Source organism: Urtica dioica, chromosome 7 (genome assembly GCF_054948205.1).
Source record: "Urtica dioica subsp. dioica isolate 48M chromosome 7, U.dioica_male_clone48M_v1_H2, whole genome shotgun sequence".
NCBI lineage: Eukaryota > Viridiplantae > Streptophyta > Magnoliopsida > Rosales > Urticaceae > Urtica > Urtica dioica.
Window position 1 is genome coordinate 44,880,494 of NC_142762.1, and position 15,899 is coordinate 44,896,392.

The window sequence follows — 15,899 nt, forward strand, 5'->3', positions numbered from 1 at the left end:
TTTTATGGACAAATGGAGGACGTCATTGTGTTGAATTATAGATATGATTGCCGCGTTGTATTATTCAAGTGTCATTGGTTTGGGGACATGCATGATGCAAAAAACAGAGTACGCAAAGATAGGATTTTCGGAACGACGAGTGTTTATGTGGCGAAAAAATGGTTCACAGATGAACCGTTTATACTCGCAACTCAAGCAAAACAGGTGTTCTATTTAAAAGACCTTTTAAATGGTCGTGGATGGAAAATCGTTGAAGATTGTAATCATCGATTTTTGTGAGATCTCCCTGATATTGATGACCCTTCTTCATCAACAATTTCATTGTTGGTACAATCGTCAGATTTTGACGCTTTGTCTTTTCATCGTCCAACATCTCAACCAGAGCCCGTGCATGATGATAACGTCGAAGAGCAAGATAACTTCATAGACGATGAAGAAGATGAAATTGTTCATGACGTTGGAAATGAAGAAGAATCAGTCAATGAAGATATTGATTTTGATGACGATGAATGAGTATTGCTCGATAATATATTTTATTAATATAAATGTTGATGAAAATGAATAACTTTCAATACTATCTTATACTGATAACTTTTATGCTTTTTACAGACATGTCGGCTATGGGAAGTGAAGGAAATGGGGAAAGCAATGGTGATCCCCCGCATACACCATCATCCACCAGAAAACGTGGAAGTACTACTGGCGCTACTTCTCAAAAGGCGAAGAAAAGTGGGAAACGTGAGACACTTATCCATGACGCGAGCGTACAATTGTTCTTCCAGCCAGCGAGGATGGGGAATGGTGATCGGATTGGGACATATTCAAATGCATTGGGGTTGCTCGTGCGTGACATTATTCCTCTACAGAATCCAAGTTGGAGCTGTGTGTTGCCACAGCAGGAGGCGGCAATAGTGAGTGGGATTCACTCAAGCTTTGATTTTGTGACAAGAGATGAAGAGACAAGCGAGCTTGTTCCACCTACGGTGGCTGATCTCGCTGAGATCGACGCAGTTATCTTGAAAAATGCAAAAAAGCGCTTGCGGGATGCTAAATCGAGGTTGAGCAGGTACTTTAGGGTTACATGTGGCGGCAATCGAGCATTCGCAGAGACTAATAAACCAAAGAATGTGAGTGAACACGATTGGAAAGCGATAATCGATATAATGGAAACCTCGGAGTTCAAGGTGAGTTTTTAAAGTAATTTATTTAGATTGATTTAGGATTACTAATATCGTTTCATCCTGTATAGGCAAAATCCGCCCAAAACATTGAAAATCAGATGCATAGGACTATAATTAGCCGACAAGGAACGTTAGCTTTTGGTCAACACCGCTACCAACAAGTAAGTTGTAAATAGAATGTCCTATTTATATTGCTTTACAAACTTTGATTATGCATATATTTTGTTCCGTTTTACAAAATTATATTGATCTTTACTATTTTTATTTTGCTGTCAGTGATAAGATACATATTAATAGAATGTACATAATTTATTTTCCCACTTTGACAGCGTGCATTATTATTGAGCAATTGGAACAAATAGTCCCTGAACTTCATAAGTTTAAAGTTTCATCCCTTAAACTTCATATGATGTACCTCAGTTCAGGAAAAAAAAAAAAAAAAAAAAAACCCACGGTTAGACATACAAAAAGTCACAAAAACAGGGGATCACCATTTCTCAAAACTCAAAAGATAATATTAACAAATCCCTCACTTTAATGTCTTTTTTTTAATGAAAAAAATTAGTCACTTGACTCATTCTCAATGTTTGCTGCGGGGCCACCATATTTTTTATTTATATAATTTTTTTTACAAAACTATTTCTGCCAGTAGTCTCATTATTATGTGCATAGGGTTCTGGTTGTAAACCAAAGGTCATTGAGAGACTTTAACAGAAGGACCAAAACATTGGTTTTAAAAAGTTTAAGGATGGTATAATTAAAATAAAAATTTTAAAGACAAATTTCTTAAATGTATAAAGTTTAGGACTAATTTATTAACATTGGTTTTGATTTTTTATTTATTAATTCTTGCATAAAGATGATAATGACCATTTGCTAGGAGCACTTCAAAACTGGGAAAGTCTCCACCGTAAGGATGGCAAATTCACAACTCCTGCCGCCGAACATGCCTTTGTGAGTTGTTTTAAAATGGTTGGGAATGCCACTAAGGCTCACAGGTTTCTAGTAGTTGATGATTTAGATTTTTTGGTGGTTAAACATTTATTTTTCATGTTTTTGGTTTAGTGATATTATAAGAGAGGCCATTTCGGTTAAAATTGCGTACAATATGTTGATTTAATTATTATTCTTTTTCAATCATATACAGGTTGAGATGGTAGAGCTCATTGCTGAGATGCGGCGACAGGCTGAGGCAAAATATCTTCCGGAGGACTTAGACGTGTGGGAGGCTGAAGCAATGAGAAAGGTTCTTGGGGAGAGAAGCGATTGGGCTCCCGGATAGGTCCCTTGATCCCTAAAAGAGACTTGTTTTCTGCTCGGCGACGGGAGTATAAGGCTCCATCATCATCCTCGACATCACATGAGGCACAAGGCAAGATCAACGAGTTGCAATCAGTAGTTCGGAGTCTCGTCGATATTGTTATAACGTCGATGGCATTGCCTTCATAGATAGCTGAGAAGTTGATGCAATTCACCGGAGAAGCTAGTGCCTCTCAAAGACATTCACACCGTTCTACCATGCATGCACCTATCTAACCATCTAGCGAATCAAATCCACCGACATCTACTACACGTTCGACCGGCCTTGAAAGAGGAGGAACACCTGCAAATGGGTCTATGGAGCAGCGGACTGCGTCTCAAGGTGGAGGAAGGGGGAAGGGCTGTAGGGGCGGTCGCGGTAGGGGCAGACCTTAAGGTACTTCACATTACAAATGACATGCCTCCACGTTCAAGACAATGACTTTATTATGTATTATCGAATTTCTTGTGAATTTTTAGATGGTGTGCATTTTAGTTCATGGTTTTTTTATCACTAAAGCACTTTGTTATGCATTTATGTTGTTGTGTACGACAATTTTATGATCAAGTTAGAAACAAGTTTATTTATAATTTGAATGTGTTTGACATCATAGACTTTTTAATTAAATTTTATGCAATTATAAATAAAATAAAATAAAAAATATAACAAATATTTAGGGGCAAAAATCCGCCTCTAATTGATTTCTCGTCAATGATTTCATAAATGGCGGGAATTACATCAGAAGCGTAACTCCGCCTCTGAAATTCATCCCGCCATTTGGCGGAAAATATACTAGCGATGGATTTCCGCCTCTAAATTCATCCTAATACAAGCATTAGAGGTGGACGTAGAGGTGAAATTTCGCCTCTATTTTTCCGCCTCTACTGTCCAGGGCCGGAAAATTATGCCTCTAGACCTTTAGAGTCGTGTTTTTAGGGGCAACAAATTACGCTTCAAAATCTGCCTCTAAAGTTATATTAGAGGCGGAAATTCCCGCCTCGAAATGTCATTTTTCTCCTAGTGAGTGAAGACTATTTTTAATAATCGAAGACTACATATGTAGTCGTGTGTGCATTATGATATGAGAGATTATTCCTAAACTATGACCTCCTAAAAACTTTAGGACCAAAATCCAATAAGTCAAAATTAATCCAAAAGTATGAATTCCATATATGTGTTGGTACAAAAAATACCCTTAATGAATTATCCTTTTTTTATATTTAATTTTGTTATTTAGTTAATGGTCACAAAAGGAAAGGTAGAGATCATTTTTCGTATGGTATGTGAATTTAAAAAATAATGTTTTAAAATTTGAAGATTTGTTGACATTTTGTCTTTTTATTGACATGAATGTCAATAAATCTTCAAACGATTATGAAAAATTGTTTGAAAATTTATTGACATCGTTGTCAATAAATTTTATGCATGTCAATAAATCTTCAACAAACCAAATTCTTTGAAGATTTATTGACATTCGTACAATTTATTGTCATCGATGCCGGTAAATCTTCCAAGAAATTTTCAGAATCGTTTGAAGATTTATTTGACATTGATGTCAATAGAAAGATAAAATGTCAAGTTCAAACGAGTTTCCAGATTCTTAAAACTAACCTTTTTTTTTTTTTTTTTTTTTTTTTTTTTTTCCAGATTTCCCAAATCATTAGGTATATAAAAAGTTTTGGAGGGAGTGGAATAGTGAAATACGTTGATATGGACATAAACCTTTCTCTCTCTCTCTTCACGTCAATTCCTCTTTCTTCTCCGTCACGATTTCTTCTTCTTCTTCTACACCCAAAATGACAAAAAAAACACAAAAACCCCAACTTTAAATTTAAAGTCACGGCAAATTAAACCTAAATCATCGTTGGTAAGTGGAGACAGGTTCGAAACGAGATTGATTTTGGATGTGTAGTTGTTGATTTTCGTTTGATTTGCTTGAATATATATATTTTTGGGTCCAGCGGCTATATAGCCAAATAGAATTTAAGTTTTTGTAAAATAACCATAGTTTGCCAACTATAAGCAAACTAGCCTAAGTAAGATTAATCTAGGCTGGATTAAATTTAATCCCAATGAACTATAAAGACAGAATGTAAGCTTTATGAAGGATGAATTAAAATTAATCAAGGCAGGATTAAAAGTCATAGTACTCTCAATTGACTATTTTGCTATACCTAATGAAACTATGACTATTTTGCAAAAGTCATAGTTTGAATTGGCTACTTCATACCATTTTTCCTATATTTTTTTTTTTTCCAGATTTTTCAGGTTTTCAAAAAAAAAATCTTAATGTTGACAATGTCAATAAATCAAGTGAATTATTGACAATCATGTAAATAAACTAAACATACGAAATATAAAAGAAAAGAGATATTTAATCGAGGGTAGTTTTGTACCAAAAAATATAAAGAAGTCGTACTTTTGGATTAATTTAGACATATTGGATTTTGGTCCAAATACTTTTGAGGATGTTATAGTTAAGGAATAATCCTTATGACATGTCAATGAAATTCAATCTCAGGTAGATTGGGCTACTAGTATACAACTATACATATAACTTAAGTTGGGTTCTTTATTGGGTCTCTGTAGTGGATGGATCCTGTGATTCGACAGAGGAGAAATTTCAAAAATAACTCTTTTTTATGAGTATTTATGAAAATACTTCTAAATTAATATTAGTACCAAAACGGTATTTCTTTTCAAATGGTAAAGTTTTCTTATATAGTAAAATAACATTGAATGATAATATACAATTAAACAAATTTGAAAAAAAAATGATAATTTACAACTTGAAAATGTTATTTTCGTGATAAAAACTTTAAACATGTTATTCCCGCAATTAGTTAAATAAAAATTACTAGTACATGCAATTTCTAGTCCGACAAATCACAGTGAAACTAAAAAACAACGAATTTAGCAGAAATGAAAATCATCTTCCTAATTAATCACCAGCAGAAAAGGGGTTTGATTATAGTGGTAAACGTCCACACTCCCAATTTCCCAAAGAGGAGATAAATTAGAACCATGCAAACGCAAAAGTTATAAAAACGTGATATTTTATTGATATGAATAAACAAGTATATAATAAAAAATGTATTAATGGGAAAAGAAGTCGAACAAGTCGCCGCAAAGGAGTTGATTAATGGTTTGTGTTTGTGCCGTAAAAACAGAGATGATGAGGTAGCAATAATGATAGATCACGGACATTGGTGATCATGTACTTTGTAGCGGAGTAAGGTTTTAAAGTCGAGGATGAACTTTTCCAAAGGAGTCTCATTGAAGTACATAAAATTCTCTTATCTTCTCCCTTCTTTATACATTAATTGTTTCATGCATTTCATATTGTTGGATGCATAATCTTGGAGATGGCATCAATTTAATCCATCGAAACTCATTGAGAACTATCAAATTATTATTATTTTACGGATCCATCAAAATTCATTGATAATTTTTCCAAATACTTTTTATATATCCAACAAAAAAAAAAATGACAGATTTCAATGGATTTCAATGAATTTCGAAAGAAATGTAACAAAAAGATTAAATACAAAACGCAGAAAAATAAAATACTTAGTATCATCACCAAATAAAATACTTAGAATCATAAAAAAGAAAAAAAAAAAGTAACAATTTAACTGACGCACTAATACAAAATGTGTTAAAGAGGAAAATTTCAGCTGTAAGGATAAGGGTTTTTTTTTGTTTGTTTTAGTGAAGGAAAAGGTTTTAATAAAGGAAATTGATTTTCGGCCCGATTCACGAAAATCACTCTTTAATAAATGGATCGTTCGGACTCGTGAATCGGGCCGAATAGCATCACTCTTTAATAAATGAGAAAAAAAAGTTTAAAAAAAGAAACTATCATATTACACTGTTGTATCCCACCAAACTTAATTATACACATCTTTATAGCCTGTCTACCCGCAGATCTGGATTCGTCCAACTCCTAGAGTCAAGAAGAGTGAACAAAACAAAACCACAAAAAAAAAAAAAAAGTGCCGTATATAACAACAACAATCAATATTCGCGAGCGCTCCAACAAAAACAATAGCTTTTCTGGACAACACAACGACTTTGCTTGACATACACGTCACGGCCACAGCATGATCCCATTCCTCTTAACTTGGCTCCTACTCCTCCGGCACAACCAAGCCTCCGCCGGAACAACCATCTTCATCCTCGCCGGTCAGAGCAACATGGCCGGCCGCGGCGGCGTCGCCGCCCAGCTCTGGGACGGCGTGGTCCCGCCCGCCTCCAGCCCCACCCCGTCCGTCCTCCGCCTCGGGCACGCCCTCGCCTGGGCCGAGGCCCGCGAGCCCCTCCACGCCGGAATCGACTCCTCCTCCGGCGCCGCCGCCGGAGTCGGGCCGGGGATGGCCTTCGCGCGGGCGATCTTGGGCCGGGGGTTTCCGGGCCCAGTGGGGCTCGTGCCGTGCGCGATGGGCGGGACCAACATCACCCATTGGGAAAAGGGCGGGGCTCTCTACCGGAGAATGCTCCGCCGGGCCCGGGCCGCGGTGGCGGGACCCGGCGGCGGGCCCGTCGGAGCGGTGCTGTGGTACCAGGGCGAGAGCGACACCGTCGTCAGGAGCGACGCGGAGTCGTACGGCCGGGCGTTGGTGAGGCTTTTCGAGGATCTTCGGATGGATTTGATGGCTCCTATGCTTCCTATAATTCAGGTTTCATATAATGTACTATGCTTTGATATCAGGTCTTGGTTTTTGAATCATCTACAATACATTTTTTTAGAGTGGTTTTGGTGACCCAAATGATCTACAATATAGCTAACGGCTATGAACCTTTATAGTGTTAATTTCCGATGACTTGAATGAGTGCATATCCGAAAAAAATAATACAATGTTGGGGACATGTACCCCTCTGGTCCATAATCAATTTTCTTTTACTATCATCAATCCACAACATATAATATTCGACTCTCTTGAGTATATTTTTTTTCTTCTTTGTATTAACACAAGCAATTGCGCAAGGTTGGGCTGGCTTCAGGGGAAGGACCGTTCGTAGAGACGGTGAGAGAGGCTCAGTTTGGAATTGATCTGATGAACGTGCGAACCGTGGACGCTAAGGGATTGGCGCTGCAACTCGATAACTTACACCTCACCACCGACTCTCAGGTCCGGTTAGGGAAAATGATGGCCAAAGAATTTCTACAGTTCATGCCTAGGCATCTTTCATCAGCCAATGCCATTAACACTACAATTCTCACTAATAATAATAATAACTGCTCTACTTCTACCGAAACCTTCTCTACCTCTGCTCTTTTCTTACTCACCATTTTCATACTCTCTTTGTTTCAGCATTACACCTAAGATATTTATTCGCCATGTAGATAGAGTGTATAAAAAAAAGGGTCACTCTAATTTAAGTTTAAGCATATGTACAAAGTGATTCATCAATAATAATTGGGGGCTGTGGGACTGTAGATAGATATGGGACAGCATACCGATAATAGTGTGGGAAAAGGAAAATAATTATGATATTCCATTTTGAGCGCATAGACAATTACAGGGCAGCTGAAGAGAAAGTTGCAACATTCCTAGAATTAATTGACTGATGAGCCTGAATTCCAGCTCATATTTGCTAATGCTGTGAGAATTGTACAACCACCAACACAAGGCCAGCCTAAATTCTTTGTATAATTATATTTCTGAAAATGTACTGTTTCCCTCTTGTTCTTTGTCGTTTACTTATAACTAATTATAGCAGAACAATTACTTTAGAGTAAATTTGGTACGTGAGAGGCTAGATCCAAATTACGATATATAAAAAAAAAAGAAGAAGAAAAAAAAAAGAAATTGTATGTATCCTGAGCAATGCTTCGAGTTCAAATCTGGAGTGTTTTGTCTTGTATACATGTTATACTTCTAAATTGTAGTTTCGGACTTTTTCTAATAAAAATAAAAATAAAAAATTTACTTTAAGGTTACATAACAGCCTCTCTGAAAACGACATTACACCATTATAATCAGAATTATTAGGAAAAAATAAACTTTGAATGTCGGGCCTTTTAAAGTTAAATCAGAATCTCTACCTCTCTATGAAAAGATAAGATTCGAAAACATATATAATGCTTGAGAGAAGCTACTGAATGAAATTTGTAAGTGAATATGACTTCAATTGGACTCTCTAGCTTAATCCAGATGTTTTTTTTTTTTTTTTTTTTTTTGAAGGATAGCTCGAGGCTTCTATTAGAAAGAGGGTATATTACCCAAAAGTACAAATTTCGAATATCTTCTATCAAAGAAGAAAAAATCCCCAAAGCGATAGAGATTCAAAACTAGCAACAAGTGAACGCACATCATGTGTGGACTTCCGACAAGTGGAAGATTGATCACACTATTAATCGAGCACAATAATGGCTCTTTCCAATTACCCTTCGAGGTTAAAGGATGAACCAAAACGCTCGAGGACCTCTCGTCATAGAGGAAGACGTTCGAGAACCTGCACAACCAAAATACCAACAGAGGACTCGAACTAAACATCTTAAAGAAGTCAGAAACATCTCTAAGACACCAAAACCACCCAAGAATGATGGACAGACCAACAAAGTCTAGGCTACTAACAAGCCAACTAAAAACTAAATTACAACAAAAACTAAAAAAACACCACCATCTAAGAATCATCCCCCCGAACCCATCATGAACCCACAAATCACTAGCTATCCCATACAGGAACGACCCCCTAGAGTCGAAAGTTAGGGTTGGTGTTGGTGGCCTTCGTTTGATAGCAAAAAGACCCTCACTGCGGCGAGCAGTTGAACCGGTATCGGCGCGAACAAACAGGCCCGAATCACCACCAAAGAGAGCGGAATCACAGGTGACAAGTCGGTAACTGACTGTCCAGACCGTCGGGGGCAGCGACGGTGCCCAAAGGCGCCGATCTGAGGAGAGAAAAGCCACAACGAGGATCTTCTGTACTTGATGAAGTCGACGGCCGGCGAGAGACTTCGAGGCACAGCGCCAAAGGTCCTTCTCCAGATCTGGGGACGGAGAAGAGCTCAGGTCTTCGGGGATGGCGGCCACCACGATGATATCTCCGGTGGCGGCGGGGTTCACCAGCGGAACCATCTTAGGTCCACCCATCGGAAAGATCCGCGGCTCTGCATCACCACGGCGACCTGCAAAAAAACCAAAGCTAGAGAAGAGCGACCTCAGCGTGGCCAAGAAGCTTTGTCGGGGAAGGCCAACCGGCAAAGGACAAGCGGGAGAGAGGACCGGGCACCGGAGAGAAGAAACAAGAGAGGGGAAAATTATTTGAGCTATAAAAATAAAACCCATTGGGGGTACAACTCCCCCCGGGTCGGAGGCACACCGTTGGTAAGACCAGCGGCGGCGACCAGACACCCAGGGGGGGTTAGAAGAAAAACTTGAAACCCTAGGTCTGTGTGGGAGAAAAGGAGAAAAGGGTTTCTAGAGTACTTTACTTCCGAGAGTAGGTGCTAAGCATTGCTTTGTTTAGTATCTAGCTTAATCCAGATGTTTAAAGACATAAAATCTTAATCGCAAGGAGCTAAGCGAAGTGGATGGCTCAATTTAGTTGCACTTTTGTAGCATCTTCTTTCTTCAGATTGAGGGTGATATTAATAAAATAGTAACAGAATTATATAGCTTTCCGAAACTGGAAATTGGAAGAGCTTTTCGCAACGACTTAATTTTTTTGGACCTATATTCCCATTAATTTGCTGTCATTTTCATAAGGGAATTCCCATGTCTCTTAGCATCACCACGTGATTTCGGAAGCAAAATTTAATCAATTTAATAACAAGATTCATTCCAAATCCGCCAATTAATTATTCAAAGAGCCTCGAAGGGAATAAAATTCTTAGTTTTTAGTTTTTTTTTTACAGTACATACTTTACGTGATACTTATTACCAAATCTGTTTCACTATATTTTGGCCTAGTAATTAATTAAGCAGTCAAACTAAGTAGAGAAAGAGCCACACTAAGAAAAACAAGATTCAGTTGAGCAGATTTACATGCAACCGATATCATCACATTCATAGATGGTATCGCATCATTATTACATCAAAATCATCAAAATGCAAAACATCTCTTCTCGATCAATAGTATAAAATCACATTTCTTCGCCCACCCAGAAAAGATATTTAAAAAAAAAAAGATGTTCTCGTGCCTATTCTTATTCGCACTGGCAACGGCGGCGAAAACAATGGTCGCCGGAGCTGCGACGGAGATATTCATCCTGGCGGGACAGAGCAACATGGCCGGCCGCGGCGGGGTAAACAACGGGCGATGGGACGGCGTGGTCCCGCCGGAGATCTGTCCGGACCGTCGCATCCTCCGGCTGAGCGCGGGCCGCGCGTGGGAGGTGGCGCGCGAGCCTCTCCACGCCGACATCGACGTGGGGAAGGCGTGTGGGGTGGGCCCGGGGATGGCGTTCGCGAAAGAGATACTCCGGGCGAGAGGCGGCGGCGATGACGTGGCGGTCCGGCTGGTCCCGTGCGCGGTCGGAGGGTCGAGGATCGCGAAGTGGGCCCGAGGGACGAGGCTGTATGACGATCTCGTGGGCCGGGCCTCGATGGCTTCTCGGTCCTCCGGCGGGACCGTTCGGGCCGTGCTGTGGTTTCAGGGAGAGAGCGACACCGTAAGACTCTCCGACGCCGAGGCTTACAAGGGTAACATGGAAAGGCTTGTCATGGACTTGCGCTCTGATCTCAATCTCCCTAATCTCCTCTTCATCCAGGTCACTCTTGCTCTCACTCTCTCATCTGCATAAATAAACCTAATTCCTCTCCTACCTACGTAAATAATAGTATTGTCAATATTAGTTTTTATTTTTTATTTGGGGGGACAGGTGGCACTTGCATCTGGAGAAGGGATATATTTGGAGAAAATTAGGAGAGCTCAACTGGGAATAGAGTTGCCCAATGTGAAGTGTGTTGATGCCATGGGATTGGGTCTGAAATCTGACCATCTTCACCTCACTACAGTGTCTCAGGTTCATCTCGGTCAAATGTTAGCCCATGCTTTTCTTGCTTCTTAGATAGCTTCTTTAAATCTCGCTTCAAATATGTAATCTTTGGGAGGTTGCTTGTAATGAGATTCGTTTTTTAGGCTCAGCAGGTCATACAATTATTCCATATGGTTTTTTTTTTTTTTTTTTTTTTTACTAGAGGCTAGAAAAAATTGGGACAATTATTATTATATGAACCTACGTGTAGGCAGAGCCGGTCCAGACTATAGACAAACAAGGGGGTCAGTGCCTATAACCCCGATTGAATTGGGACCCAAAATTTTAAAGGTATATTATATATATATATATATATATATATCAAAATATTTAAATTTTTTATTTTATATTAAAATTTTTATTATTATCGAAAAGTCTCAGAATATTAATCTGGTCCCCTAATGAGTTTGGGCGAGTTCGGGCCGTCCTGCGTATAAGCAAACACAAGTGGAATAGATTATAGATATAATATATGCGGTTAATAACAACTACAAAAAAGCAAAAGCCATTATCCGCTTACAATAGAGACCCCACACTGACTGCCACGTATACTTTTTCCCCATGGTTGGTTGAACTTGAAGCAACTCGGATTCCCACACACACTTTTCGATCGATCTGTCATCGCAAATCGATCACAAACGCAAGGAAGTTGAAATGAACTCGCAAATGTAGCACCAAGAATCAAAATAGTCAACGCATATTAGAAAAGTAAGAGAAGTAAAGAGAGCCACAGAGAGGAGAGACAGAGAAGAGAGAGAGAAGTGATGAGATGGCATTTACATCTTCACTCATTTCTCACACGCTCTCATTCACACATTCCCTCAAAAGCCACCTCTCATCATCATCATCATGGAACAAAGCCTCCGTCTACTCACGGCGTCAACGGCTGAGAGTTGTGACGGCGGTGGCGCTGGAAGCCAAGCCGACGATCCTGGTGACGGACAAACTGGGCGACGCGGGGCTGAAGCTTCTCCGGAGGTTTGCCAACGTGGACTGCTCGTACGAGCTCACCCCGGAGGAACTATGCACGAAGATCTCCCTCTGCGACGCCCTGATCGTCCGTAGCGCCACCACGGTGACCCGCGAGGTGTTCGAGTCCTCTAACGGCCGTCTGAAAGTCGTCGGCCGCGCCGGCGTCGGAATCGATAACGTTGACTTGCCGGCCGCCACGGAGCACGGCTGCGTCGTGGTCAACGCGCCGACCGCCAACACCATCGCCGCCGCCGAACATGCCGTCGCGCTCCTCACAGCCATGTCTCGCAACATTGCACCAGCCGATGCTTCTCTCAAAGCCCGTCAGTTTTTGCTTCCCATTCTCAATTTATTTTATACGTTTTGACTTCTCTCATCTCAAACCCTGTCACTCAATTTTATGGGTCATTGGCTTATTTACCAAAAATCAGTGGCAATGGTTGCGAATGTCTAGGGAAGTTCTTATAATGTCAGTTTTTATCCTCCCCAAAAGATTTAAAAAAAAAAAATTCAATTCTCGACGAATACATGGAAAATATGCTGGTTTTTGTCAATTCTGCCAGAATCTTTATTTTAGGTGGAATTTCAATGATATTTTAAAAAAAAATGGATTGAATAAAACGAATTTGTGACAAAAAAAAAATGGACTGCATTTTCAAAAATTTCAATCTTTGGACATTTATAGGAAAGGATAAAAAAAATTATCAGTTGATAATAAAAGAAATGGTTTCTAATCTTGAAATGTGAAGGGGAATAACTTGCTATGTGCTACATTGTGTATACTGTTATGTGTACTAGATAATAAAAAGAAAACAAACTTACAATCTTTGGTTGTTTTATTATTTGAAAATGAATCAACATTGTGTAGAGAAGTGGGAGAGGAGCAAGTATATTGGGGTGTCCCTAGTTGGGAAAACTCTAGCCGTTATGGGGTTCGGAAAAGTGGGATCAGAGGTCGCGCGACGAGCCATAGGGCTCGGGATGGAAGTGGTGGCCCACGACCCGTACGCCTCGTCGGACCGCGCTAGAGCCGTGGGAGTCGAACTCGTCAGCTTCCGAGACGCGATCTCGGCCGCCGATTTCGTGTCCCTCCACATGCCTCTCACCCATTCCACCGCCAAGATATTCAACGACGACTCGTTCTCGCGCATGAAGAGAGGGGTCCGCATCGTCAACGTGGCTCGCGGCGCTCTCATCGACGACGATTCGCTTCTCAGGGCCTTGGACTCCGGAATTGTCGCCCAGGTTTCCCGTCTCTGCTCTCGAATACTCGTTTCTCTTTGTTATACAAAACTCAAAAACACACTTGTCTTCTATTTCTTAGGCAGCGCTGGATGTTTTCACGGAAGAACCGCCGCCATTAGAGAGCAGGTTGGTGCAGCATCAAAATGTGATAGTGACGCCCCATCTCGGAGCTAGCACCGCCGAGGCTCAGGTATAATTTACTAGCCCAGCATTGGATATATGTGGAATGAAATTAGTACTTTTGAGTTATCTTTTGTCAAGTCTGAGATTAATTTCAGAGTCTGAGTTAAAACCTTATTAATGTTGTATTATTTGGTTTTAGTGGTTAAAAATCTTTTGTGAGCATTAAGTCTTCTGTTAAGTTTATCATACTGTGTTCAAACCAGGAAGCAGTAGCACTTGAAGTAGCAGAAGCGGTTATTGGGGCCCTAAAAGGCGAGCTCGCTGCCACTGCCGTGAACGCCCCAATGGTCTCTGCCGAGGTAATTTCTCAAGAGAAACATAAAATCCAAAGTTTCAAGTATTTTGGAGTTCGATCTCAAAATCGATTGACAACAAGAAGAGTAGCTCGTGACCTTCCATTTTACCTCTCTTAGGCTCCTTAACATGTTCTCTATATATATATATATATATATATATATATATATATATATAAATTTTTGGTGAACCCCCGACGGATTTAGGCGGGCTGAAAAGTCCACGGTAAGAAAAATCTATACATAGATAGTTTTATAGCTCACTCATCTCGAGCCAGATCGCATTATTTGGACTTTGCAGTGTTTCATCTCGAAATCAATTAGCAATAAGAAAAGTAACAGATGACTTAGACTGATCTCTAAAACCATTCCACAGGTAGTAGCGGAGCTCGAGCCATTCGGCGAGCTAACGGAGAAGCTAGGGAGGCTGATCGTACAACTGGTCTCGGGCGGGAGCGGAATAAAATCGGTGAGAATAACATACGGCTCAGCCAGAGACCCCGACGACCTCGACACGCGGCTCCTCCGAGCCATGGCCACTAAAGGACTCGTCGAGCCGATCTCCAGCGTCTTCATCAACCTGATCAACGCCGACTTCATCGCCAAGCAACGAGGCTTGACGATAACCGAGGAGAGGACTCTCCTCAACGGCTCGCCGGAGAGGCCCATGGAGTCGATCCAGCTCCGGATCGCCGACGCCGAGTCGAGGTTCGCGAGCGCGATATCCGACTCCGGCGAGATCTCCGTGGAAGGGCGGGTCAAGGACGGGAAGCCCCACCTGAGCCGCGTCGGCTCGTTCCGAGTCGACGTGAGCTTGGAAGGAAGCCTGATTCTCTGCCGGCAGGTCGACCAGCCGGGGATGATCGGGAAAATCGGGAGGGTTCTCGGGGACCACAACGTCAACGTTAGCTTCATGAGCGTCGGGAGGATCGGCGGGACAAACCAGGCTGTGATGGCCATCGGTGTCGATGATGACATCAGCAGAGAAGCTCTCAGGATGATTGGTGAAATACCTGCCGTTGAAGAGTTTGTTTTCCTCAGCTTGTAGTGTAGGCCTAGGTAACTTGGAACTTACGATTCTTTTTTTTTTCAATTTTTCAAAATTCAAACGGTACACCTATTCATTTATATGACCTGTCATGATGTAATACTTTGTTACTAGTAAAAGAAAAAAAAAAACAGAATAGCGAACATTGGTCCAAATGGACACCATGAGATGAGTTCATCTTTGCTACTACCTACTCATACATATCTTAAAATAATAATAAAATAATAAGATATTTGTTACTACGCGTCTTTAGTAGAGGAAGCATGAGAAACCACCTCACACAGAACGTGTCCTTTCCTAGAACAACTATCCACCCAATTCTAGAAAATAACATGCAATAAAAACCACATTATGTATATCACTTGTCAACAATATACTTGTCTCAACTCAACTCAGCAAACATGAGCACAACAATGGTAAATGACCATTGACCCTTCCTCTTTTGAGATTTCAAATTAATTTGTTTAATTAAGTTTTGGTATGGGGTTTGGCAGGGAAGTGAGAAGGAGAGCAAAGAAGGAGCGACGGAGATAAATACGGAGACAGTGGATACGGTGGATTATCGGAAACCGGCGGCGGAAGGGAAGGAGAGCACCAAAAACGACATCCACGTGGTTCATCTCACCAAGAAAGGCAGAGACTCCGCCGCCCAAGGCTTGGCCGGAGCCGCTGCCGCCGTGGCGCAAACCTT

The 15,899-nt window shown here is 40.8% G+C and overlaps 3 protein-coding genes across 4 annotated transcripts; all 3 read left to right on the forward strand.

Annotated features, from left to right (window-relative positions):
- Positions 1–6,358: 6,358 nt before the first annotated feature.
- On the forward strand, positions 6,359–8,400 carry LOC149392049 (putative carbohydrate esterase At4g34215). 2 transcript variants are annotated; one of them, XM_089618775.1, is made up of 2 exons: positions 6,359–7,160; positions 7,486–7,555. In XM_089618775.1, exons 1-2 carry the CDS (start codon positions 6,585–6,587, stop codon positions 7,501–7,503), a joined length of 594 nt encoding a protein of 197 aa, XP_089474901.1. In that variant the 5' UTR covers positions 6,359–6,584; the 3' UTR covers positions 7,504–7,555. The 2 variants fall into 2 exon arrangements, with proteins under 2 accessions (XP_089474901.1, XP_089474900.1); XM_089618774.1 differs by having other exon boundaries at positions 6,365–7,160; positions 7,470–8,400.
- Positions 8,401–10,618: 2,218 nt separating this feature from the next.
- Positions 10,619–11,500, forward strand: LOC149392050 (putative carbohydrate esterase At4g34215). The gene is made up of 2 exons (XM_089619021.1): positions 10,619–11,200; positions 11,312–11,500. Exons 1-2 carry the CDS (start codon positions 10,619–10,621, stop codon positions 11,498–11,500), a joined length of 771 nt encoding a protein of 256 aa, XP_089475147.1.
- A 727-nt stretch (positions 11,501–12,227) lies between these two features.
- On the forward strand, positions 12,228–15,834 carry LOC149392051 (D-3-phosphoglycerate dehydrogenase 3, chloroplastic-like). The gene is made up of 6 exons (XM_089619020.1): positions 12,228–12,762; positions 13,308–13,684; positions 13,764–13,874; positions 14,071–14,166; positions 14,537–15,219; positions 15,703–15,834. The coding sequence occupies exons 1-5, from the start codon at positions 12,237–12,239 to the stop codon at positions 15,206–15,208; spliced, it is 1,782 nt and encodes a 593-aa protein (XP_089475146.1). The 5' UTR covers positions 12,228–12,236; the 3' UTR covers positions 15,209–15,219; positions 15,703–15,834.
- Positions 15,835–15,899: the final 65 nt, after the last annotated feature.

Bases quoted from the DNA above. Each gene is read 5' to 3' on its own strand.
- LOC149392050 (XM_089619021.1), top strand. From the start codon at position 10,619: ATGTTCTCGTGCCTATTCTTATTCGCACTGGCAACGGCGGCGAAAACA. The intron at 11,201-11,311 runs GTCACTCTTGCT...TTGGGGGGACAG, and splicing joins CTAATCTCCTCTTCATCCAG to GTGGCACTTGCATCTGGAGA.
- LOC149392049 (XM_089618774.1), top strand. From the start codon at position 6,585: ATGATCCCATTCCTCTTAACTTGGCTCCTACTCCTCCGGCACAACCAA. The intron at 7,161-7,469 runs GTTTCATATAAT...CAATTGCGCAAG, and splicing joins CTATGCTTCCTATAATTCAG to GTTGGGCTGGCTTCAGGGGA.
- LOC149392051 (XM_089619020.1), top strand. From the start codon at position 12,237: ATGGCATTTACATCTTCACTCATTTCTCACACGCTCTCATTCACACAT. The intron at 13,875-14,070 runs GTATAATTTACT...TGTTCAAACCAG, and splicing joins CTAGCACCGCCGAGGCTCAG to GAAGCAGTAGCACTTGAAGT. The intron at 14,167-14,536 runs GTAATTTCTCAA...ACCATTCCACAG, and splicing joins CCCCAATGGTCTCTGCCGAG to GTAGTAGCGGAGCTCGAGCC.